Here is a 24,279-nt window from a genome sequence, read left to right on the forward strand (position 1 = left end):
GCAAGCGTCAAATGTATAGATGTAAAAAAAAAATACCATTTTAATCAAGTACATCTTAATCTTTATCTATGGTCGTGTGGTTCACCATCACTGCCATCAGATGGCAGTAGTGACACGAGTCACCAAGCCTTACTGTCTGCTATGTTACCGCTAGGGGGCGGCAGACAGTGAGCGGATTATTGACGACAGGACACGTGTGGCTTCTGTATCTCAACAGGGAAATAAAATATTTTTTTTATTGATTGATCATTGTAGATTATGAAGTTATAGAACAACAGAAAACTCCACAGAGTTAATCACAACACGCACACACACACTCACAGAGAAAATCAAATCAAAAAGAAAAAGAATGAACAATTTTACGAGATCACAGAGGAGAAAACTCACAAAATAGCTAAGCAGGCAGTTTTGGAAACAGCAAAGGCAACGAGGATCTTCACGTCCTTTTCACACCGCTTTGCTCTGATTGGTGCAGGTAATCGTCAGAGGCGGAGCTTGGTGCGGCGGTGCAGTTGAATGGCTTTTATTTAGTCGAGTTTTTTTGTTTTCCTGCGCTGCCACCACTTTCCTGCCCCTTTTCTACTTTGCACATTTTCTTTCTCCCCTCCAACACGTTTTCTTTAAAATTTGCTGCTTTTCTTCTTTGGGAGGGGAGGAGCTTGAAAATGACACAAAAGGAGGGTGTAAAACGTCGTTTTTGTACAAAATAAAAGTGCAAAGTACATCTAACCAACACCAACACGGTCCGAACTGTACATTCAACATTGTAACCTCCATTAGAAAAGGATGGCGACACGTAAAAGAAGATTAGATTATCATAATTCTCATAGATATACATTTTTGTATGTAAATATGTACACCCACACCCACACCCACAGAGATATGGAGAGCTCGTTTGGTATTTAACTCCCTGAACTGTGCGCGTGTACACACTCAGGCACACGCGCGCACACACACACACACATACGCAGACACTCACGCGCACACCAGAGGAAAACCAAACCAAATGGGGAACGTCGTCGCTGCTTCCTCGCTCGGAATTTCGCCATTTTCAGATGATGGAATGAACACCCGCACGCGGAGTATTGCACAGTGCTCACCAAACTCTCTTGGCGGTAAATCGGCGACGTCACTACGGAGCAAACTAGCGCAAAGTCTACACGCACGGCATCACAGTGACACACAAAGTGGGCGTCTGGCGAGACACCCGCGGAATGGTGGTGATGGGTAGCTTCTCCGCAAATGGCGCTATGCCAACTACACGACAATGCTGAAAAAAAAAAGTCCCCCCCTCACTAACTACCCGGACACGAGATTTGATATAAACATCGAAAAGCGGTCATTCCCAACCACTGGAATGATCCAATTTATTTCCTAGAAATATATCAGTGCCAGCGACTTATAGCGATAGGCATAACAATTAAATGCGCTTCAACAAAATGGCAGAAGGTACAATTCACCTTTGTCACCACCTGTTGTCATTCAAACAGAATAATAGTTTATGTTTAACACATCCACATTACACACCGAGTAATCAGTGTGTGTGTGTGTGGCCATTTTTGTTTGGTGGTGTGCCGTGAGTGTGCGTAAGAAATGTTGTAAAGAACGCGACCGGAAATAAGCTAGCCGCTAGCTCTCTGGTTCTGTCATCATGTTTTCACACCCTGACGACTATTCGCAAACCAGCAAAAATCCGAGGGTGCAAATGGGCGCAAGGATTGGCAGTGAAAAAAAATGGCGTCTGCGAAGAGGCAACTGAAGGCCAGGACTCGTTTTGTTCCCAAACAGTGTTCGACGGAGGAGCTCCCCTCCTGCGTCGAGGAGCAAGGGAGCTTAACCTCCTGGCGCATGGCAGTGTTTACGTACCGGCGTCCCCTGAGGGCGATTTTTGTCTTCTGCAATTGGGGGAAAAGAACCCAACAAAACAACAACAAAAAAGCAGCGACGCCGGCCGACAAGGCAAACAAACAAACCAAAAAAAAAAAAAAAAGGGGGTAAAGAGATAAGGACACGACGGCGACAACTTGGTGCTTTTATCATGATGGCTCGACTTCAGCGGGGGCGTAGAGCAAAAGGATGCGAGATTCGTCGTACGCTTGAGTCGAAGCGAGGACCCTCGGACTGACGAATAAGTAGAAAAAATTCTTAAGAAATCATGTGCTTATAGCCCCCCCCCTTCAAATAACCAAAGCAGTTAGTTAGTCTTTTGGACGTTTGCTAGTGCGCGCATATAATGCAATAATGCAAATGCCTATTTTGGAATGTCGTAACGGAGTATTCTTCAGAAGTCCTGGGTTGCATCATATTGGCTCTGGTTCACACTCGGTCACGCACACACTTTCACACACACACGTATGTGCGCCATGTACACGCGTTTAAAATAGAACATCTTTCGTCAAAACATCCAGCTAGAACAACATAGAAACACGTCAACTGGAAATGCGTGGGCCTGCATCACGTACACAGTTTACAGTACGGCGCGCGGATGGACGGACGGATGGACGTCATCTATGTACAAGTGTGTCAGTCATGCGCTATGCTGTCGTCTCTACACATCATATTGCTTAAAAGAAGGAGGGGCTGGGGCGGGGCCTGGCCAAAGGGCTGATGGGGGGGGGGGGGGACGACCAAGCGACGAGAGAGACCCTGATGGCGAGGATACAGAGGCATGGCTATCACTGAGGTATTTACACAGACTGGCAATTGAAGAGGTGGGGGGGGGGGGGGGGTGGCAGGAAAGGGAAGGGGTGGGGGGGGCAGTGTTTGTTGCTCCAGGGGCCACATTTTGATTTTTGAAAAAGCAGAACATCTGCATTCTCAAAAAAAAAGTCACTTTTAATTTCTATTCAGTGATGAATTTTCATTGGTAAAATCATTATTGTTAAAAATGGACATGGAAAATGTATATCATGATCTGATGAGTTCCAATAAATGAAATCACCCACTATTTCATATTTTTTTTGGGGGGGGGGACACGTATGCGTTCAATTGTTTGACAATGTCATCACTCACACACACCAAAGCAACATTTAACCAAAGATTTGATCAAAGCATAATTTCAAGAAAGGTCACAAAATGGAAGAAAAGGTTCAGTCAAAATGTGTATACCAGTGTTCCTGACGCAATAAATACTTGGACGGCCTCGTGTGCCCCCCCCCCACATACCTTGCACCCCCCACCCCCCTTTCCACTAGAAGCGTGGAGGAGGCGACGGGCGAGGCGAGGGGGGGGGGGCGGTTGAAGGGTTGAGGGGGTGTGTGGGGGGGGGGGCTCCTGCCTATTTCTTGGTGGAGAGCTGCGCGTCCACCTCCTCCTCGGGCTTGAGCACGTGCCACTGGGCGATGGGTCTCCTGGGATTGGCCAGCATGTCGGACCAATGGCGCAGCTCCGTGCCCGAGCTGTTGAGGCCCACGAAGACTTTGCCGATGGCGTCGTTCTTGCCGATCTTGTCGTAGTCCAGCACCGTGATCACCACCTGCACCTTCTACACACACGCGTACACACAGGAGCCGAGTAAAGAAAAAAAAAAAAAAATCCCGACTGACTCGACGTCGTTATCGCATCTTATGTGTCCCAACACCATCTTAAAATATCGAGATGCCGTCATCAAGTATCCACATTTGGGTTGTCTCGTTTTGTCTCATGGTGCAAAACTTCCACCTTCGGATTGGGAGGACAGTATCGGCGTCTTATTTTGAAAGATTGAAATCGCAACCCGGAGCTCATAGTACATCGATGAGGGAAAGCATGACAGAATACAAGAAAGAAAGAAAAAAACAACAATGTCTATTGTTTTATCTTACGGCTCTGCATCGGCACCGAAATTGGGCAACGTGTCGCATCGTATGAGATCGATATTCATCGTAACTCGTGCTACCGTATGAAGGACGGAGGGGAAAAGGAAGAGGGTACCTGGATTTGCTCGAAGGGGACCTCGAAGCTGAAGGACTCGTTGTAGTAGGGGTTGAGCGTGTTCTTCTTGATGGTGGTCTTCTTCTTCTTCAGTCGCTTGCCGTTCTGCATCAGGTGGATCTTCACGTACGGATCTGCGGCGCAACAGACACGCCCCTCAAGAAAACGTCTCGCAGCCCGGACTCACCCTGGCCGCGCGGGCGGGAGGGATAGCGCCGCGCTCCCCGGAGCTCGTCTTCTCACCGCTTTGCAGGCGCGCCTTTTTGGCGGATATTTTCCGCTCGGGTGGCGAGGCGCGGGATTATTGGCGGTGGCGGCGGCGGCGAGAGAATTGCACGCTGGGAGTTTGTGGCTTTGCCCAATCAATCTCAAAGCAGGTTAAAAATAGAACGGCCGTCATCTCGCCGGCCCTCGTGTCACTTTGGATCGGTCGCGGTGAGCGGCGCGGCCGCGGGTGACTCTCGGCCTCGCCCTTGCCGCCCCATACGCGCGCGCTCTCGCCACACAGACTGGCACGCGATGTCAGCGCGTGCCTTTTGAGTGTCTTGTATGACACGCAAGGGCCGACACGCTCCTCATGTGACAATTTTGCAGCAAAAGCGGTTCGAGCAAGTCGCTGATCAGTGAGCGGTTCCGACATCCGGATCGTGTCAAGTAAAAGCTCACCCGAAAGGCCACCCACGTCCATCTTCTTCAGGTTCTTGGCCTCCAGGACCACCACGGTGAGCTTGCCGGCGGTGGGCACGTAGCGCAGCGAGAAGCAGATGTCGCCCAGCTTCTCTTGCTGTGGCGGCAACAAAAAAAAAAAAAAAAAAAAAGCAAGTCGTCGGTCATGTTTTTGTTTGGCGGCGTGGCGTGAAATACGTGCCCGGACTCAAATGACGGTTGGGAAACACCGCTCCGTTAACAGTCATTGCCGCGCGTTCCGTCGGGCAAGTCCGAAGCCGTTTATTGGCTTTTAATGAGCTGTAGGTGGCAACTTTGTCTCTTTGCAATAAATGTGTAGACATCATAAATCACGCATGTGTTGCTGTTCAGCAGCTAATGGCGGCGCCCACCGAGCAGAACCGTAATAGAGATAAAGTGAAGCCCGCAAAAATACTTTGGCGTTCAATTGACAACATTTCATTTCCCCAGAGGGGGGGGGGGGGGGGGAGCCGAAGCTCGGCTCCATTAAATGCGATCGTTAGCTACATGCTAATTAAAATGAACTGATTCAATGGCTAAACATGGCTTTAGGAAGCCATGTTGCCGTAACAGAGGAATCACAGCGAACTCTGGGGGGGGGGAAAATACAAAACTCCACACAGGCAGGCCGGAGCAGAGATCCAGACCCAGAAGCTCGGAGCGGTGAGGCAGGCGGGCAAGCTGAGCCCCTCAACAACACGCTGTCCCAATACATTTGTGCTTTCTTTTCAAACGGCCCGGAAAAGTCCATTTAGTCCACCATTTGACGACAAACAAGCACATTTTCCTGCCCTCTTGCAACACATTGCGGAAACGCTTCCGGGCGCCGGCCTTCAAGTTAAAGCGCGGCGGCCCGGCCCACCTCGCGCTGTCGCAATTAACCTTTAAAACGGAGCAACGGCGGTGCTAAGAAGCAGGTTGCCGTGGCAACGTGCAAGGGCGCGCCATGACATTTAGCGTGGAAATTGAATCTCCCGAACCGTTCGGCGCGCCGGGTATTAATCGAAGGGGAAAGCGTGGCCGTGCGATTAAGCGCCGCTTGGCGTTTGGCGCTCACCTCCTCCTTCTCGGCGCTCTGCAGGTCTCGCCACTCCTCTGTGATGTGGCTGAAGTCCACCTTGTTCATGGGGACCTTGATGTCGCCGATGGCGTCGTGCTTGGAGAAGCGGTCAAAGTCGTAGACCGTCATCACCAGGGTCTTCCCGCCCAGCTCCACGTAGGGAACCTGAAGGAAAAAAAGTCAAGAGTGGCCTGGGTGCGGTGGCGGTCTCTCGCCAGGGGTCGGTCGAGGCGTGCTTTTTATTTGCCGAAACGCTGACTGTGCTCGGTATGAACGACTTTGCGGCCATGTTCGTAACCATGGCAACCGAGTTGCCAGCTTGGAGGTGTGGGGGCAGAGTTGGAGGGAGCCCTGGAGTTTCATGGCTCACGCTGGTCCACTCAAGTTCTCAACGCAAGATCGACTATTTGATCCCAAAAATTCAAACTGCAATCGAGTGTGCCGAAAAGATCACGACGATTTGAAAACTATTCACGCCACAGCGAATTGATGCGAACTGTATGATTGCACGGGGGCGGGGGCTGGCTTCCTGTGTGATTTCTAGCGGTGTGTTCAAGTCATGTGATTTGCGGGACTCAATCGGTGTGACTCGCTGACATTGCGCAAAGATGCCCGGCGTAGCTCGGCCGCGACCGCACCCGGGCTTGCTCACGACATATTTGGAAGCAAGGAGGCCAATGGGGTAAAAAAACGGCGGCGAGCACAAAGTTTCCTCGCCGCCGAGCAAAAGCCTCGCATGCGCGACGGCGCGGGCTCGGCATCTGCCGCGCGGGCGTGTGATCTGTTTTGTCAGAAGCTTGTTAATGCGCCAGCTGGCTGCCGTCTGCGCACCGTAGCCCGTATGCAAATCAGGAGCGGGGAAGAAGAAGAAGAAGAAAAAAAAAAAAGCGGAACGTTACCTTGAAGGTGAACTGCTCGTTGAAGACGGGATTGAGGGTCTTGCGGTGGACTTTGGTCTCAAACTTCTTCTTCTTGTCAGGCAGCAGGTAAACCTTGACGTAGGGGTCGGACGTGCCGCCCATGTCCATGGCGGGAAGCTCGGCCGCCTGGATGATCCCCACGATGAGCTGAGCGGAGGAAAGAGACAAAAGGCGTCACGTCATCCCAGCGGATGTCGAGAACATCCGGGATGATTCTCAACCGCTGGGAGGAGGATTTCATGCTCGGCGCCAATGCTGGAACACTTTTTTTTTTTTTTTTAAATGCGATATTCCTTTTATAGGTTTTCAATGTTTAGATTGGCACCTTGACTTAGCCTGTGTTGTATGTGTGCCTTAAAGCCACAATTTTCTTTTTTGATACGTTCTCTCTACGTGACAAGATTTTCAACCATCGAGGTGTTGGGGGTTGTCCGGATCAGCCGGTGGCCGCGGCGTGTCGGTCAGGAGACGTGGCTTATAATTGTCAAGTGCGCCGGGCGGTCCGATTGACCTGCCAGTCATCTGGCCCCGCGAGAGGCGACCGAGCTTCTTCCTCAATCAACTTGCCATCGAAATCCTGGAAGCATATCAGGTCAGGGTAAAATAACACCAAAAGAAAACGGGGGCCGATCGGATGGGAGAAAAACAAAAATCAATGTTGGAGCTTTTTTTCGCCGCCTTCCTGACAAATTTGTGTTTCATGAGCCGGCGCGGCAAGGGGATTTTTACCCCCGCCGTTGAAAAGATCTGAAAAAGCAACATCACGTGACCTGGGCGGGCGCGCGGCGCTTGTAATCGCACCCGCCACACTGTTTGCACATCTGCTTCACTGTTTGCGCCGCTCTACGCGCCGCTAAGGCGCTTCCGCCGGCTTCGCCGCACCGATGCGTCGCGGGCCGGCTCAGCCGCGGCCGCTCGCTCTTGCGGTCGGCCGGCGGGAACACATAAAAACACCGCAAAACAAAATCAACTCGAACGGACTTGGCGCGCGATGGTTGGGAATCGCGACTCGGTGCGTCAACGCAGAGGTGGTGCGCCAGATTAAAAGTGTAATTACGATAATGCAGTATAGCCCCCTCCATCGGGATCGGGGTTACGTTCCATTTAAACAGGTGGAATATTTTGAGAGCAACGGTTAAGACAACGGTGGTTTAATTCCTCGATAAGGATTCATCGGGAAGGCGTCTCCGCGGAGCTTTCGGGCCAGCGCGATAGACGGCCGCCTCCTCTGCGGCCGTTGTCACGCGCCTTCCCTTCATTACGCTTCAGCTTCTTCGCAGCGCAACCACCGCCTGCCGTAAAGTATGATATTGTCCACGCGCAAGGCCCTTTCTGTGAAATGACGCCGCAATTTGTCACGGCGAAAGTCATCCTTGAGTTGAGCGCTAATATTGTGCGCAGTCCTTTGACTTTTACAAGTGTCATTAAGCATTCCGCACTCTTTTACTTGAGTGCCGACAAAGGCCACCGGTGAACAGTCGTCTCCTGGAGGAGAAGCACTCCACAAAGGAGACCAAGAGCTGCGCGCGCTTTTAATTTGACGGCAGCATTTTTAGAGCTGGCTTTTTCGACATATGAATGGCATTCGGGGTTGAGCTTGGCCCGGCGGTCGAGTTTCGCGAGAAGGTCGGTGAGATCAAAGGGAACAGAAGAGGGATTTAGGTCCATCCCAGAACGGACTTTTTTTTTTTTTTTTTTAACGGTAGCATCAGTGACTGGTCTCTACCCAAGAACGAACAGCGGCCACGCTCACGTCCATACTGTCCGGCAATTCTCAAGCGGGTGCCGCGACCAATGTTTTGTTTCCAAGACGAAGGCAAACGATCGCGTCTCCGAGCTAATTGCGCTTCCTGTCAGCCGCGCACATCACCGGAGAGTCGGCTCGTCCCAACGGGGGAGGGACGGCGTGTTCAGTCAGCGCGTCGCTTATCCGTCACACAACATCTGGCCGGCGAACGTCGGTCCTGCATCGTCTGCTTTTTAAAAGTCAGCCAGCGGAACCAAAGGAAGCAGATGGGGATCTGCCGGCGGGATGTTTTCCAATCGAGCGGAAACAAAGGAGCGCAACGCCGGAGCCCCGCTGGGAATTCCCGCAACCAAATGGTAGCCTTCGCTAAATAGCCTACTCGGGATAGGCAAGCAAACTCAAATCCCAACTTCGGGGGCGGGGGGGATTTACGCCACAATGCGACATTGATACAAATGAGTGAGAGAAAAGAGCTGACAAAATTCGATCTATGAAAAGCAGCGGTCGGCAGCCGTGACGTCCCGGGCACATACTTACGACAAAAAACACCAGACAAACGACGGGGGAGAGCTCGCTGTCTCCGGCGGTGTCTCACCGTGTTCTCGGTGAAATTGTAATCCAGCGAGTACTGTAATTTGCCCAGTTTCTGGTCCTCCTTGGGCTCGGCCTCTTTCTCCGTTTCCGTCAGGCCCGTTTCGGCGTCCTCCTCATCCTTCAAGGCCTGGAGGAGACACCCACCAAGAGTCAGTGCCGCCTCGCCCCAGGGCCGCCCGGGCGACGGCGCTGCTCCCCCCGCTGCCGGCTCGGCGGACCGACTCCTGCAAAGGCTGCCGCTTGATTGAGGACATTTGAAGGGTGGAGGAAGAGGAGGAAGGGGCAGCAAGCACTAAAACACACAACGGTTAACACGGGAACATGCTCCCAGATGCACTAAAGCCTCGCTCCCCCGATGGCCCGTCCGGAGGAAAGATCACAGCACGGCACCGCAGATGAGCGCAACGGGCAGGCGTCGAGAAGACAAAAAGGACGCAGAGACACACAGAGAAGAGGAGAGAAAAAAAAATCTTCTGGAAAGAGATCACAGTTGCCTTGGTGTCAGTTCAAGTCGGATCAACCCTCGGTAGCCTGGGCGGGTGGGGAGGGTGCCGGGTTAGCGGGGGGGGGGGGGGGGGGGGTGCTGGTGGTTTTGATGGTGGGGGAGTTGGCTTCAACATGCGATTCCAAGAGGCTCAAAAGTCATTCACTCGGCATCGAACAGTTGCCGTCCGAGAGTGGCGTTTTGTTCCCCCCCCCCCCCCCGCTTCTTTGGCATGCACGGCATTCTCTGTGGTGCTCCCGCGTCACCGCAACCCAATCCCGAGTAGTGACACCCTCAAACATCATCAGCAGCGCATCATCATCGTCAGTGTCAGCCTAAAGCAGAGGTCCTCAATTTGTGTGTGTGTGTGTGGGGGCACATTTGGAATAGGGACTATTTTGGCTTTTCAATTTTAAAGGTTACACCTCTACTTGACATTTGTGTTTGACTTCCACAAATGGATACGGTTGACTTTATTCAGATCAGCTTTAGCGAGTGGAGCGAGCGGGTGCATGCGTGGCGGCCAAGCGGTGACAACCGATGTTTTACAACACGACAAAACAGGCATTGGTCTGCTCAGATCAGGTTGCGTTGCTCACGTACCAAATGAGTGAGCAATTTTAGAAATGCTCTTTGGAATTTCAAGTTGATCTTATTCGATGTTCAGGCACTTTGGGATGCCCAATGTTATTTTATTGAGTATACGTAGGAACGGAACCAAATCTTATTTTAGTCGGTTTGAGTGAATTCATTTGCATCTTCTCCATTCTAATGCCCCCAAGGCATTTTCTCCCTACGCTTGAATTGAGGACCCCTGCCCGAAAGATCGGTCGCCATCCATCCCCCTGGAGCCCCTCTCTTATGCCAATGCGCCATCCAAGCGTCATGCCAGCAAATGGGTGCTTGCGCAAGTACTATCAGGGGGGAGGAAGGGGGTGGTTCTTCTGAGTCAGTCGGCCAGTTCGCTCCAGTGAAAGCAAAAGGCTGAACAATGCCGATTGGTCTCCGGATTGGTCTCCCGCTTAGAATAAGAAGAAGAAAAAAAAAGATCCAATTGGACACCGGGTCGAATTTGGCGGTAGGCTGGTGTCGAAAACGCGGGAGGCTCGCCCGGCAACCAATCGGTGTCGCTCAGGCCCGTCTTATCATACGTGTCGTATATATGCGCATAGGCAGCGTGTACGCACATATACACAGTACAAGGGCTCGACGTGTACTGTATGCATAGTTACATAAAGTCGGGCTCAACGGGGGGTTAGGCCGTCGTCAAGAGGCTATCGCAAAACGATCAGAACATCAGAGCAGCAGGCTTAAGAAAATCCAACAGCAATTGGGAAACCTACCGCCAGCGACCATCCCGCACAGTCATCAGACACAACACAGATAAGGAGGACATAGAAGGAAGAAACACAAATTAAAACAAAACACACGCAGGAGTCAACAGGAGCAACACGCCGAGAAATGACGGTGGCCCCTCCAAAAGTGGAGTAGAACCCAGCGTAAAGGCACAATAAACCGGGCGCTTTGGAAAAACATCGCCAGCGGTGGTGGGGTTTAGCTCGCAAACTGTTCGCATTCAAAGTTGGATCAAATCACGTCCCGTTTTGTCATTTCTCGGGGCGCGTGCCGCTTCATGGGACAAACCCAAAAAAGATCACAGAAATCTGAACATTGTTACGATTTTAAATATTCATCGTCAAAAAAAGGGGAGCAACGTGTTAGCCGTGGTCAGAATAATACCCATGCAACGCAGATGTGAAGCTTTGCCCCCCCCAACCCCCCCCAAAAAACGCAACGTCAAATCAATCAGTGATTTACAGGCAGCGCCAGAAAATCTGAGCGTTTCTCCCTTTCGCGACGTTTGAGCTCGACTCTCTTTTTGGCCGTCGCTCGGAGCACAACCGCGACTTTCAAGAAACGCGTTCGCGGCAAAACCCCAAAGCGTTGCGGTCGCTCGTCAATCTTGAACCGCGGCGCCGACGGGCCGCTACCTCGGTTTTGGCCCCGTCCTTGACGTCCTTCATGTTGATGGCGTTTTTGCCTTTGTCCTTGCCCTTCTTCTTGTTCTTCTTCTTGAAGATCCACTTTTTGCACACGCAGAAGCAGCAGGCCAGCACCAGGATGATGGCCACGAAGGCGATGGACACGATGGCCCACGACGGCACTGCGGAGGGGACGAGAAGCCGCATCGGATCACATCGCTGCTCAACCCGTATTGTTTTGTGTTTTTTGTTATTGTAAAGTGTCCTTGGGTGTCTTGAAAGGCGCTTATAAATAAAATCTATTATTATTATTATTATTATCGCTCGCTTCTACGGGTTTGTGGTAAAAAAAAGAAAAAAGAAAAGCCAGACGAAACTAGCTTGCGTGGGAGGGGGGGGGGGGGGGGGGGGGGAAGAGAGTAATACACAAAACCAAATTCCCTTTTGGAAACGAGGCATGCTAATTATTCTACTCGCGCACCCTCCCGGACGCTCCTTATCATCTTCATCGAGCACACGTCGGCCAATGAGAAGCACTTGCGAGCTCCTTAATTAAAGCCGGCCCGAGTCCCAGAAAGCCATAAAAGCTTCCCCTAATTAACGACATTGTGCGAGTGTCTTCTCTCCAGAGAAAAATAGCACAAGAGGGACAGAGCGGGGGGAATAAAAGGCGAGATGTACAAAGCCCTTCAACTGCTTATCTGTTGTTACGCCGAGCGAGACGTTAAAGGTGCATGTTGAAAAATGTCCCCCGCCCCCCCCCCCCCCCCCAAAAAAAATGTCAGACTCGCAAGCTTCAAATAGCTGCGGAATTGTCCGCGCTGAATTGTGAGAGGATTTCATTGAATACGGACTGTTTCGTTTTGAAAACAATGTAGAAGCGCGCGTCCACATGCAAGAAGATTCATGCCAGGTTCACTTCCATGAAGCTAAATTGAGCTCCTCCCGGACATACTTTGTCAAGAGCTGGTTGTCTTTGTCGAGATGTCTCATTATTCTCTCGACTCTCACAGGCATATATTTTTTATCCTCTACAAAGAATGACTAAAACTACTGCGGCTTACTCCGTGTAGCAATTTTTATCCTTATGTCCGCGACTGTACTACCTCCGGGCGCACACCAGGAGGAGCAGCACAGAGTCCACCCCAAGCGCAGCAGAAAATGTGGCAAAAAAGCGTCAACTTCTTTCCATTGTAAATGTCAGTGTTGTACGATTGTGTTATTCAAACTTCGCCCACCGCGCTGAACTCATCCAATATGGCAAAAGCCTGTTGGCTCAATTAACCTTGGCCGTTACGTCTCGCTATGACGACCGCGAGCGGCAGCGCGGCCGCTCCTCCGTCTTCCGCCGGGTTTGCTTGTTGAAGCAAACAACGTGACACGCGCGTCCTTCATGAAGGAAGAGGAGAAGGCGATCCGGCTAATAATCCACCTCATCTTTCCAGAATGGAATCTCATTGTTCTGCCGAGAATGCAATCGGGCGCTCGACATGGCGGCCAACTTACAGGCACAATCACCGGCGACATGTTTTATGACTCGCTCTTTTTAGCGTCAAATTTTCAGACTTTGGATTCTATTTTTGCTGTAGCGTAGCATATGACTGCTCCGTGCAGGTTTGCATCATTTCCTTAACCTTGGCAACGACCTCTGAAGCTGCGCCTGTCATCTCGATGCAATTTTATTTTGGTAAACACGCGCAGGCATTTCTCCGCGGGCACTCGTAAATGTCTCGGTGCGTATTTGTTGAAAATAGGGCCACTACTCTTCCACAGGAGCTTCTCTCCCCGCGGTGCGAATTGCTGCTATATTTAACCGGGCCGGATGACGCGCTGCAAGCTCACACGTGGATTTCACTCGCCAACATGTATGTGCGCCACTCTACTGGCAGGTGTGAAAGTAACGAGCGAGATGCCACCCGGAGGATGCAGGATGTGGATGTTGCTGCTTTGCAAAGATTAAAAAAAAAAAAAAAAAAAAGCATGGCAGCAGTGATTCATTTGCATAACTTGAATATTTGGATGACAAAAGGTCCATCAAGCTTCTCAAACTGGCGCTGAGAGAATTCTCCGATTCTCCTCCGTGACTATTCATTTGTTGACAAAATTGTTCTCGCTGCAGCGCCGCATCGCCAGCGTACCGTTATTTCACCTTCAATTTGGAGTCGACATCGTCGGGGACCACTCACGTGGGATCTTGTTGAGTTCGTTCATGAACTTGTCTTTCAGCTTGGAGAAGGCCTCGTCCTTGGGTCCGGCGCCGGGGCCGCCCGCCATGTTGGTGGTGTTGCCGGACGACGAGGAAGAGGAGGAGGAGGAGGCGGTGGGCGCGGGGGCCGCCGCCAGCGCTTCCCTCCGACTCTCGTTCATCTTGCCGAGCCTGCGTCATCACAACAGACAAAGACATAAAAATATATATATATATTTTTAACCCGACTTCCTTCGGACAGACGAGGTTTGGTGAGGCGCGCCGGCATCTGCCAACTAAGTCTGGACAGCTAAGCACGTGTAGTCACAACAAAGCTGCTCTCGCTTTGCTTAAACGGGAGATTATTTATTAGCCCCGTGCGACGCGGGCAATAAATGTCGGCGCCGCTTTCAGATTTAATTGAATCGCGTGTTTGCAAGACGGCCCGAAAGGCCGCCGCACGTGTGTTTGTGTCAACAAGACACGACTAAGCACACATGTAAAAATCACCTGGACCACCAAAGCCACATGGGAGCGATGAGGGTGTTTTTGTGCTTGAGAGTGAGTCATTAACCTTGCTCCGCCCACAAACAATGACAAAAAAAAAAAAGAAAAAAATTCTTTCAATTTCAGCGGAGTCCTTCTGTCGAGTAGAAGCGCTTCAAACTTGGTCGCAATTCATGAAAAATCTCCAAGAGGAGTTCGCCTTTGAAGGACGACCGTAAAAACGGCTAAAGGCAACCTGGAAATGGCCCCTTCAGAACAAAATGGCCGACAGTTCCTGTGTATGTCAGGCCTGGCCCCTTGAAGGTTTTTTTTCTCTCTCTTTTTCTTGTGCGTCTACTCTCCCTAGACAAGATGACCGAATGTTTCAGATCTCAGGGTGAAAAACTGCTTGAAATGGGCCAAATTTTCATGATGCCTTCCACGCCGCCTCCCGCTTGACGCTTTCAAACGACAGTAGGCAGCGATGCTTGGATCTAAACGCTGTCGTGCTACCTTTTCCACCTTCGTGACTCATCCTCCTTTGGCACGCCAACTCCCGCTCGCTCTCCTCTAGCGGCGAGAGATCCACTTCAGCTCGTTTCACGGGATAAAGCCGAAGCGGCGGTGACCTTTTCCGAGTGCCCTCGTGTTTGTGCGGGAATATCATGCATAGCATACATCCGGCCCCCCGTGCGCCGTTTAGACGACCTCTAAGCAAAACAAGCACAAAATGGCCGCTCGTTGCTCCCTGCGCGACACCGCGGCGCATCCTTTCCACTCCACTGAAGTGTCACATTCGATGTTCCGGCAGGCGGGAAAAAAAGACACGCATTAAATCGGATTTATAATATGAAGAAATATTTCCAATGCATTACTTTGGTCGATATTCTGAGATGTAGTCATGTGTAAATTAAAACAAACAAAAAAAAAAGCAATTGGAGTCATTAACAAAAAAAGTGTCATCAGTGTCGTATTTGTTTGTTGGATGTGGCTTTAAGGGGCGTGGCCTGGCGAGTGGTAAATATGGTTTGCAGCCGTGCCTTACAGCAGCTCCGTGTGACGGCTCTCATTTCCTTCGGCCCCGTTCAATGAACGGATGCGATTTGGCTCTCCTTTCCCACGCGCGAGGGCATCACAGAATCGCACGCGACTCAAATTTTGCACCCCCCCCCAAAAAAAAAAATTACCTTCCAAGTGATGACTTGTGACTGAAAAAACTCCAACGTTGGGACACTCGAGGAAGTCAAGGCACAGCCGTCTGCATATAATGAAATCACGAAAAAGATCTACAACGCAGACAGAAAGAATAGAATCCGCTCCATCGGCTGTAAACCTTCAACCCAATTACAGAGCAGCCAGATGGCCCAGCAGGTCCCCAAACGCAGCGCCAATGCTGGAAACAACACACAGTTCCCTTCTCTCTATCTGGGTCACTTCCCTGGCCGCTTACCTCGCTATGCTACGGTGCCGCCGTCATACTCTTCCCGCCCCAAAAAAAGAAACCCATACACCAGCGCCTGTATGAATACAAAAAGGTCCGTCGGGCGGGAAGCAGGAACACGATTCACATTCTTCTTGTACCTTTCAATGAGTTAATCATGCGGTAAATCAGCAATTACAACCCATTTATCGATAATTCTCGCTAACTATCGACAAATGTCAACTGAAATGAATTCCGACGCCAAGTCCCCTGGAAAATGAGCCGCAAAACGCCGCGTCAAAGCAAAACGGCAGACGTGGCTTTTGCTGACGACCCGTCCTGCGCAAATTTCCCGCGGCTCAGGCAAAATGTCTTCAGGGGAGCGATTTTCAAAAGGTTCCCCAATTCGAACCTTTTGCTCAATAACTACCTGCTAACCGTTCACCTCCGATACAACGCCCCAATGCTATTGTCAGGCTAGCATCAAAAGAGGCAGGCTTAATTGGGCCACGATCAATAACGTGGATCGATACGGAGCACGCAGAGCGGAGGCAGACGCGTTTTATTTCGGCGTACGAGGGCGGCCGTGAAAAACCCGCTAATCAAGTCTGATTGCCTGCGAGCGCGTCGCCGCGGACGACCGCTTCGACACCACTCGCGGGTTTTTCATGACGCTCGCCGGCTCGGGAATCGGGTCCTTCTCGCAGATCCCGGATAAACCAATCGAAACTAATCAGCGCGAGGACACTTGTTCGGGTCCAAACGGCAACAGTTTAATTAGCATGCTGTCGAGTCGAGAGAGGCGATGATATTTATCTGATGTGTGAGCAGAGTTTTGGGTTTGTTGGGTCCGGAGTTCTTCTTTCTTACCAAAAAGGTTGACGAGGTTAGAGAGTTGAATTTAGCACGTAAGAGTCAAATGTCACCGGCCCTGGAACGGCTCCCCTCGAGTAAAAGGCGCGGTTAGTGAACCAACGCAGTCATTTGCGGCTGTCAGTCACGAGCGGGACGCCGGCCGGCTGCCGACACGTGTCCCGCGCGGCGGGGCGCGTCTTTAGAAATATAATAAGGCGCCTTGTGACCGCCGGCTGCGGTGGCCGATAAGAAGAAGGAAGTGGCTCCTTGCGCCTTGTCCCGCTCGGCCTCTTTGCTCACCTGCGGGCAATCTCTGGAGGGAATGCAAGTGGGGAAAAAAAAAAAAAAAGTTATTAACCTCGCTTTGCTGCCAGGCCGCGACAGCTCTATTAAGGCCTCGGCTCAAGGATTTCGCCACATTTTCAATTACGCCTTCCAAAAGCGTCGCAAAGCTAAGTAGAGGGAAGAAAGGAACCGTCCGCGAGCCTTATCGCTCTTCTCTTGTTCCCGCGGCAGCGCGCGCGCTCTGCCGGAGGGGACGAGCGCTCCATTTATATGACAGACAAGGCACCCCGAAGAAAATGGCTCGGCCATTCAGCCACAAAATGAAGTGGACCCAAATCGATAAGTGGGCGTGACAAAACGCAGGGCCGACACACCGATGGATCGCGGGCCACTTTCGGTTTGCAGAATCTTTCTTTGTTGGTCTTCACCGCCAGCGCAGGCGGTCAAACTGTTCTAACGGTTACTAAAGGCCTTTCCGACTAAAGGAAATGGCGTACGAGTTCAAACCAAGGTCTTATCGGTAAGGCCCTCAGACTGACTTGTCGCTCACCCGGTGGTGATGCAGCATCAGCGGGATTCAATATCTCCTTCAGGGGCACGACAACGTAATCACAAGGGCCGGGGGGGACGGGGGGGGGGGATGGAACCCACAATCTCTGTGGGGTGGGAGACGACCACTCTGCCGCCGCTCAGAGGTGGGTGAAGGCTCGCCGCTAAACACACTGGCCGCTTCCCGGACATCAAATGTTGACGCTGACCTGCACCAACAAGGCAGCGTGCCCATGGGAGGGGGGGGGGGGGCGCCTCAGCTTGGCGCAGAAGGCCAGGTCGCAGGGTCAAGTCGGAAGGACAACGGAAGACGTTTGCTCAACCTGTGCCTCGCCCCGGGGGTGGGGGGGGGGGGGGCCTGCCCGGCAACCGGTGGCAGGGAGAAAGCGGTGGGATGAAGCCCTTTTGACGCTGAAGCGCAGCTATTCCCGACTCGTTGACGTGAATTCCTCCAGATTTCCTGAGCTGGGGAGCCGCAGCCTCGTTTTTCTCTCGCCGCTCAGCTCTTCCCACCGCGCCGCGCATCAAGCTCGCCGCCGCATTTCTGGACTGAAGAGGTTTTTAAAAGACAAATGGCAAATGGTTGCCTGAAACAACTGTTGCTCCGGGCGACCAAACTGGTGAACGTCACATTGCGGGGAGGATGAATTTGAAAGTAAAAGCGGTTGAAGTTAAGATCGGCCAGCGCTGTTCCTCTCGAAGGCTCCGGCCGGGCCGGGTGGGATTCAAGCGACGGCGCCGAGAAGCAAAAGTCAAATGAAGACAACAACAAACACATTGTCACGTTGCTCATCTGCTCGCGGTGTCATCGAGAGACCGGCGAGGAGACAAACACCGTCGGCAAATAAGCGCCGTGATTAGATGATGGCGGCACAATGGGGGCACAGCGTTAACAACGATGACACAAAGAAAGTCGTCTTTGACGACGCGCCGCTTTCCCTCCTCGCGCCAAAAGTCATTTCAAAGTCGTCACGGAAGACGCGCTCGCTTTGTTTTCGTCGACAGGGTACTCCTCCTACGACAAGTGAGACGGAGAAAAAAAAAGAACACGCTCTTTTCTTTGGACCGATCCGGATGCCATTTTAAATGAACACGACAGCCTTTTGAAACTCATCGCGCCGCTTGAAGAAGAGCGTGCGGCCGATGCCCCAACGAACAGGTATTGGCAGTTTGTCGCTAAAAAAACGTATTCGGGCAAACGAGCGTTTCTGGGCTTGCTTCTGGACCGTCAACGACATCATTTAAATTTGACTGGGACACCCTTGCTGGCTGTTGAACGCATCTCCACATCTTGACGCCCGACAAGGTTTACGGCACGTGTGGCGCTTGCTCGACAGGCGCACAAGACGCCACCCGAGACGTTTCTGTAGCGGCGAGGCATCAAACCCGGGCGATAGGGATCTGAGGCGACCGCGTCGAGACAGCCTGAAAAAAATCGGGACGAAATTGCCGCAGAAAAACACGAGTCGGCAGGCAGCCGCGATGTCGAGGTAGGGAGATGGAGGGTCCGCCGTCGGAAAAGCCTCCGTGGGTGAGACGGACGCTTATTTTTCCGGGGGGTGGGGGCTTCTTTTGTCATCTGCGAGATGATAAAAGGGGATTTTGGAAAGCGAGCTTGACCGAAAGACTCCACCGCAAGCATCTGCCCCGAAACATCTGTTGCGGAGGACGCCCGAGGCAACGGGAGAGAGACCCTCCCGCCTCCAACATGATCATTATCACCGCGAGCGACGGCCAAATCGGCGGCGGCGTCGTCGTCCAAGTTACGCACGGGTGAATTTTGGCCGTCGAGGGGCGGCATTATTCAAGTAAACGAGCTCGACGAGGGGGCTGTTTATTTGAGTCAAGAAGGTTTTTTCGTAATTAGTCACCAGGCGAGTGTTCATTCCCGTGATGAGCGCCAACGAAACTTGCGCGGCTGCTGGAGCGCAAACACGTCGCTATTTGCAACCTCCCAGAAAGAGATTGATCACCACCAGCTAAATTTTCCTCCTTTCTGACATGCAAAAGTTGAGATGCGTTACGTGGGCACACAATTTGTAGGATGACGGTCGGCGAGTAAATTGCGCTTTTCAGGTCTCACTTTGGGGCATTCCCTCAAAGTTGTGACTTTTAGGCCTCGCCGTCTCGCTTGCACGTACGTGGATCCCCATTTCTGCGCCGCACTATCTCGTCGACACCAATTCCCGGCGGCGCACTGTGCAGATAACTTCCTCTGACACGCGCCGCCCCGTCGCTACCAAAACGCAGAAGCCGCGTCCAATCTCGCCGCTCGTCTCAATTTGGAGGAAGGTAGCTGTGACCGCCGCGCGGGAGTCGCCGAGCTTGGCCGATCCCATTTATACAGACGCTCCGTCGACGCTATTTCATCCTCTCCCTGCTTGCTGCAAGCGTTAAGAAACGGAATGAGCTGTTTGCTCAGTCACTTGCCCGCGCCGACACCCTCTGACAATGACTAAAACATTGCGACGACTAACAAACACTCACATCCTCTCGTCTTCGGTCTCGGGCAAAATGGCTCCCGCTGAATCCGTTTATCAAGGTCGATTGTCGAGGTGAAAACACAGATAGCGACCATATCGCGTTACGTGCGGGAATTTAATCCCGAAGACACAGTGACGGGATTTTGAACGCCGCGTAGCGAGACAGGATGAACGCGCTCGGGTTCCGAGGACTCATCCGAAGCCCCAAACTCTGAAGGCCGACTGCAAAATCCCAAGTCTAAAAGCCTTCGTCGAACTCCCAGCTTTTAAACGGTAAATCCAATCACAAATCACGAAAAAAAAAAGAAAAAAAAAAAAGGAGATGAACAACGCTTTCGAAGCAAACCGCACGGTTTAATGACGCGGAATAAAACGCGGCTGCCTATTCGGGGTGGTTTAAAAGCCTCGCTTTTGTCCAAACATCCTTTCGCAAACAGGAGCGGAACGTCACAGAGCCTGTTAATTAGACACATGCTAATTTAAAACGTGGCAGGTGACGATGTGACGGGCCTTATTTTGGGCATGAGGCTGCGGCGCCTGCCAAAGAACAACCTTTTTTCTTTTTTTTCCTCAAACGTGACGCCTGTGTGGACAAAGTCGTTCCTGAACCATTAGATGAGCTTCTGCAGCGGCTCCAGACCTCAATGTTCCCCGAGTCGGGAGGAAATACCGTGACCTTCGCGTATCAAGTCGCTGATTGTGACCCATCATCATAATCAATGGCTTTTACACTGAAGCATGTAGCCAATCGCTCCTTCACCGGCAAACATGGCCTGAAGTGATTAAAGCCAATTGGATACCGAAGATCGCGCGTCGGGGAGAAAGTTGCGCGGCGACCGGCTGTGATTATCAAGACGGATCGCCTCCTACGCCAAGCAAAGAACACTCCTCGTTACGCTACAAGTCAATTACGAGCTCCGCGGATCGCCGCGAGATGCCACGAGGGCGCGCTGATTTCGGCCGGAACGGCGACGAGTGCCGAGGACGATACAATTAGGCGCCATTGTGCTTGGAGTGGGAACCTCTCCTGCGCCCATCAGAGAGCTCGCCGGGATGCTCGCTTCGCCAAGTATGCCGACGCTTGAGGTCAGCCGAGAGGACCCGGTCTCAATCGTAAACAAAATTAATCAGCATTTACTGGTCGGAACAAAGTGTCCGCAGGAAGACGGAGATAAACCGATGATTTATGGCCGGCGTTAATTGCTAGCGGCAGCACGCGCATCCCATTAGAGCGCTGAGATTTCTTATCGATGGCTGCAAATGAACCGAGATGGTGACTCACTGCGTCGGTGCGCACGTCTGACGCGGAATGTGGACGTTACAATGGCGGTCGCGATCGGCGCTCGCCTGGAAATGTCCGAAAAATCCTCCAAAATGTGCATTTGATAGCACTGCTTGTTGTCGATTTCGCTGCGCCATGAGAACACCCGGATTTTGCGTCATCCGGGTGCTCGCTTGACCAATAAAGCCCGTTTTGACACCGGAGATGTTTTTTTTTTTCCTCCTTTCAAACACCCGAGAGTGAAGTCGGCGCTTCTGACATTTACAGGAATTAGAGGGTGTTAGCAAGCAAACGACAAGCACTTTGTCTCCATTTAGCCGAGGCGGCGAGAGCATTACAACGCGGATCTTTTCCGGCGGCTTCAAGTGCACCTCGCGCCGGGATGATGCCTTCACGCTCGCCGTTGTGGGGGCTTCCTGTTGAGTCCGAACATCGTTTCAAAGGCGTCTTACATTTTTCAGTGGCTATTTTCAGCCGAAAATAGGATTTCTTTGACTAGGTTTCTACTTAACTGGGGTGGGGGTACCGCGAGCCGACTCAAATCCACCCTTCATTTCCTTTCATTTATGTCTAATTGGAGAAAGCCCAGCGCCCTCCAGATGTCGACCGCCTCCTCCAAAATAGCAGCAAAATTGTTTTCTCATGCAAATGACTGCTTGCTTGCGTACGTGCGTGCGCGCGCGCGCGCCCTAGTTTGACCTTGAGCTGTGCGTAAACACTCCAGACTGATGTAGAGGGGAAAAAAAATAAAAATAAAGTGGAAAGTAACAACCAGCTTGCCGCTTCCTCCTGTCACACGTTGACAGCGGAGAGGTGGGTGGCGGTGGACGGGGCAGGGCGGGGAAGCGAGAGAGCTCACCCGAGGGATAGAAAGTCCAGACGAGAGATTTTTGACAGTCGGCAGAAGCGGGCTGGATTTGAAAGTCCGACGTGGCTACGATTGGACGCCTGTCTTTTGTCCTGCGACCAATCCACGCGTGCTGCTTGTGCAAGAGGGATGGAGGGGAAGCAGCGTGACTGAATGGCCAACTAGTATTTGGGCACTAAGATCCATACTGGTGTTAAAAAACAAAACTCCATTTCAAAATAAAAGAGAGTTTCTGTCGATACTTGAAAATGTATTAAGAATATATTAAGCTCTGCTCTCCTCGCTGGCCGCAATCTGTTTGCATTAAGGGAACGGTGTCATCTCGTTTCAATGCCTTTATTTCTTTTTTTTTTCTCTGTCGCTAACGAATATAAATGAATATTAATCGACAGCTTCCGCAAAGGCGCGCCAGGATTTCGTGGACGTAGCCGAGGCGAAACTGCCACGGGGCATTCCCGATTCGATTGTGTAATTACGTGCGGGGAGTCTGATTTTTGGCCGGGGGGGGGGGGGGGTACAGCATGTCCCTGTGCTCGCAAATCAGACCTGCGGGCTATTGTGGAAAAAGACGGCCATTACGGTGAAACAAATGCATCCCAGCAGCCGATCTGTGTATAAAACGACAAGACGAGGAGGGCACGACTTTGTCTTGTGGGTGAAAGGAGACTCGGAAAAATAAAAGCAGCAGGTCTGCACGCGCTCTCTCTCCCGAGGCACTTTTCCCGACATGATCCTATTTTGAATGCTCCCGTTGGGTAATGAGGTTATTTGTCTTGTGCAAAAGGAGAGACGGATCTATAGTTGTCACGCTTTTTCCTGGCCGAGAGATGAATGCGCTCAGTCTGGCCTTGGCCCCTTTAACAAACACGCACAAAAAAAAATAAAAAACTTAAAAACCCACAAAAATCATTCAGCTCGTGGATAAAAACCGTACAAGCTGCCATTTTGTAAGACCAGAAACAAGAAAATCCACCACAGTCACTTGATTAGGTACACCCAGTAAGCCTCACCCGCACATTCTCGCGAACGGAGGATGAGCATGTTCACGCCTACGGCGGGAATCCCATTATCATACAGGGATCACGGTTGTCATAGAAACCAAGAACGGCACACGCGTAAGCCGTCTATCTCGGACGTGCGCGCCAACGTTGGGAATTAGTGTGAAAATTCAGCCGCGGATGCGAGCGCCATTGCCGTTTGGTTTCCCCTGCGGGTGCTTCGTGTGCCCTGGGACGACTTTTGCAAATGATATTCAAGGGTCCATCAACCCGGCACGCCAGGTACTGCCTGATTCATCGTGAGGTGAAGCGTTATCTCACTACGAGTCACAAAATGTGAATCCGGCGCCACAAATACAGATTCTGAATAATTATTTTGCATCCAGCACACATGCACAAATTGGCAAGTTTTTTTTTTGTAGTTCTTTTGCATCAATCACAAGAAGTGTAACTTAGAACAAGATGAAGTCTCACTTCACGATAAATTGCTCTGTGTTTGCTGAGCTGGATGCAAAATCAAACAGACGACGATGACATGAATCCGGCACCACAAATACAGAGTGATTTGTAGCAGGGCCAATTCAAAATCAAAGCGACCTGAAGGCGGCACAGCGAGTGCAGAGTCGCGTTCGGCGTCACGCACCCAAACGGCCTCCGCTGTGCTCCATCACGTGAAAGCCCAAAGACGTTTGTCGGCGCCGTTAAGGAGGATCGATGTCGCGATCGATATGGTTAGAAATAAGCTGACAATGAGAGAGTCCTCCCTCCGCGATCGCCAGATAACATCCAAACACACAAACACCAAAGGTTAGCAAAGCGCGGCGAGCGGTGCGTCACTCAAGCTCCACGACGTGATTGACGCGCGGGAGAGCACCCGAGGTCAGACGCCATTGACATTTTAAAACGGGGGTATTCATTTATTTATTTATTACCCGTTTTTATTCTTGTGCGCAATCATTTGAGCGACACGGCGAAAGCGCTCCCTTTTGTGCGTTTGTCTGCTTGGTCGTAATTGTCAAACCTATTCAATTATCTGGCAACCCGCTGGACTCTCCAAAGCAAATTGTGCAGGCTGAAGCTGTTTTCTGCATGGAGGAGATAATTGCTTTCTAGGAAACGTGGTATCCAAGAAAGCGGCTTTTATAATTACTGTCATCAGAAGGAGGCAAAATTGGGCGAGAAAATGAACAATAAGGATGCTTGAATTCTGCCATCAGTCCAAAGAAACACACGCACAGGATGCCAGGGTTTTTTTTGTTTGTTTGTGTGTGTGTGTGTGTGTGTGTTTGTTTTGTTTTTCCAGAAAATGCTCATTTGCTGATTACAAACAACACTCAATGGGCTGCTAATTTCCCTTTGGAGCAACTTTAAAAATGAAAATACGTTGACTCAACTGCACTCCTCTTTGCAAAACACATTCAGCGGCAACATGCCGGGGCAGTAGCGCAGACAAAACTCTCAACTCAGGAAGCACAGAAGAAC

The 24,279-nt window shown here is 51.4% G+C and overlaps 1 protein-coding gene across 2 annotated transcripts in view; it reads right to left on the bottom strand.

Annotated features, from left to right (window-relative positions):
- Positions 1-201: 201 nt before the first annotated feature.
- syt1a (synaptotagmin Ia) overlaps positions 202-24,279 on the bottom strand; it is a 35,222-nt gene continuing 11,144 nt past the window's right edge. Inside the window, exons 3-10 of one of the 2 annotated variants that reach the window (XM_086103079.1) lie at positions 13,573-13,763; positions 11,396-11,568; positions 8,922-9,047; positions 6,559-6,726; positions 5,657-5,824; positions 4,579-4,696; positions 3,913-4,046; positions 202-3,484 (exon numbers count right to left, since the gene is read on the bottom strand). In XM_086103079.1, the coding sequence (XP_085959205.1) occupies positions 3,278-3,484; positions 3,913-4,046; positions 4,579-4,696; positions 5,657-5,824; positions 6,559-6,726; positions 8,922-9,047; positions 11,396-11,568; positions 13,573-13,753 (1,275 nt within the window). In that variant the 5' untranslated portion in view covers positions 13,754-13,763 and the 3' untranslated portion in view covers positions 202-3,277. The remainder of the gene's footprint in view (positions 3,485-3,912; positions 4,047-4,578; positions 4,697-5,656; positions 5,825-6,558; positions 6,727-8,921; positions 9,048-11,395; positions 11,569-13,572; positions 13,764-24,279) is intronic. The other variant, XM_086103080.1, reaches the window with a different exon arrangement.

The sequence above is a fragment of the Hippocampus guttulatus genome, chromosome 22, assembly GCF_054856545.1.
Source record: "Hippocampus guttulatus isolate MCC_2025c chromosome 22, RoL_Hgut_1.0, whole genome shotgun sequence".
In the NCBI taxonomy this organism is placed as follows: Eukaryota; Metazoa; Chordata; class Actinopteri; order Syngnathiformes; family Syngnathidae; genus Hippocampus; species Hippocampus guttulatus.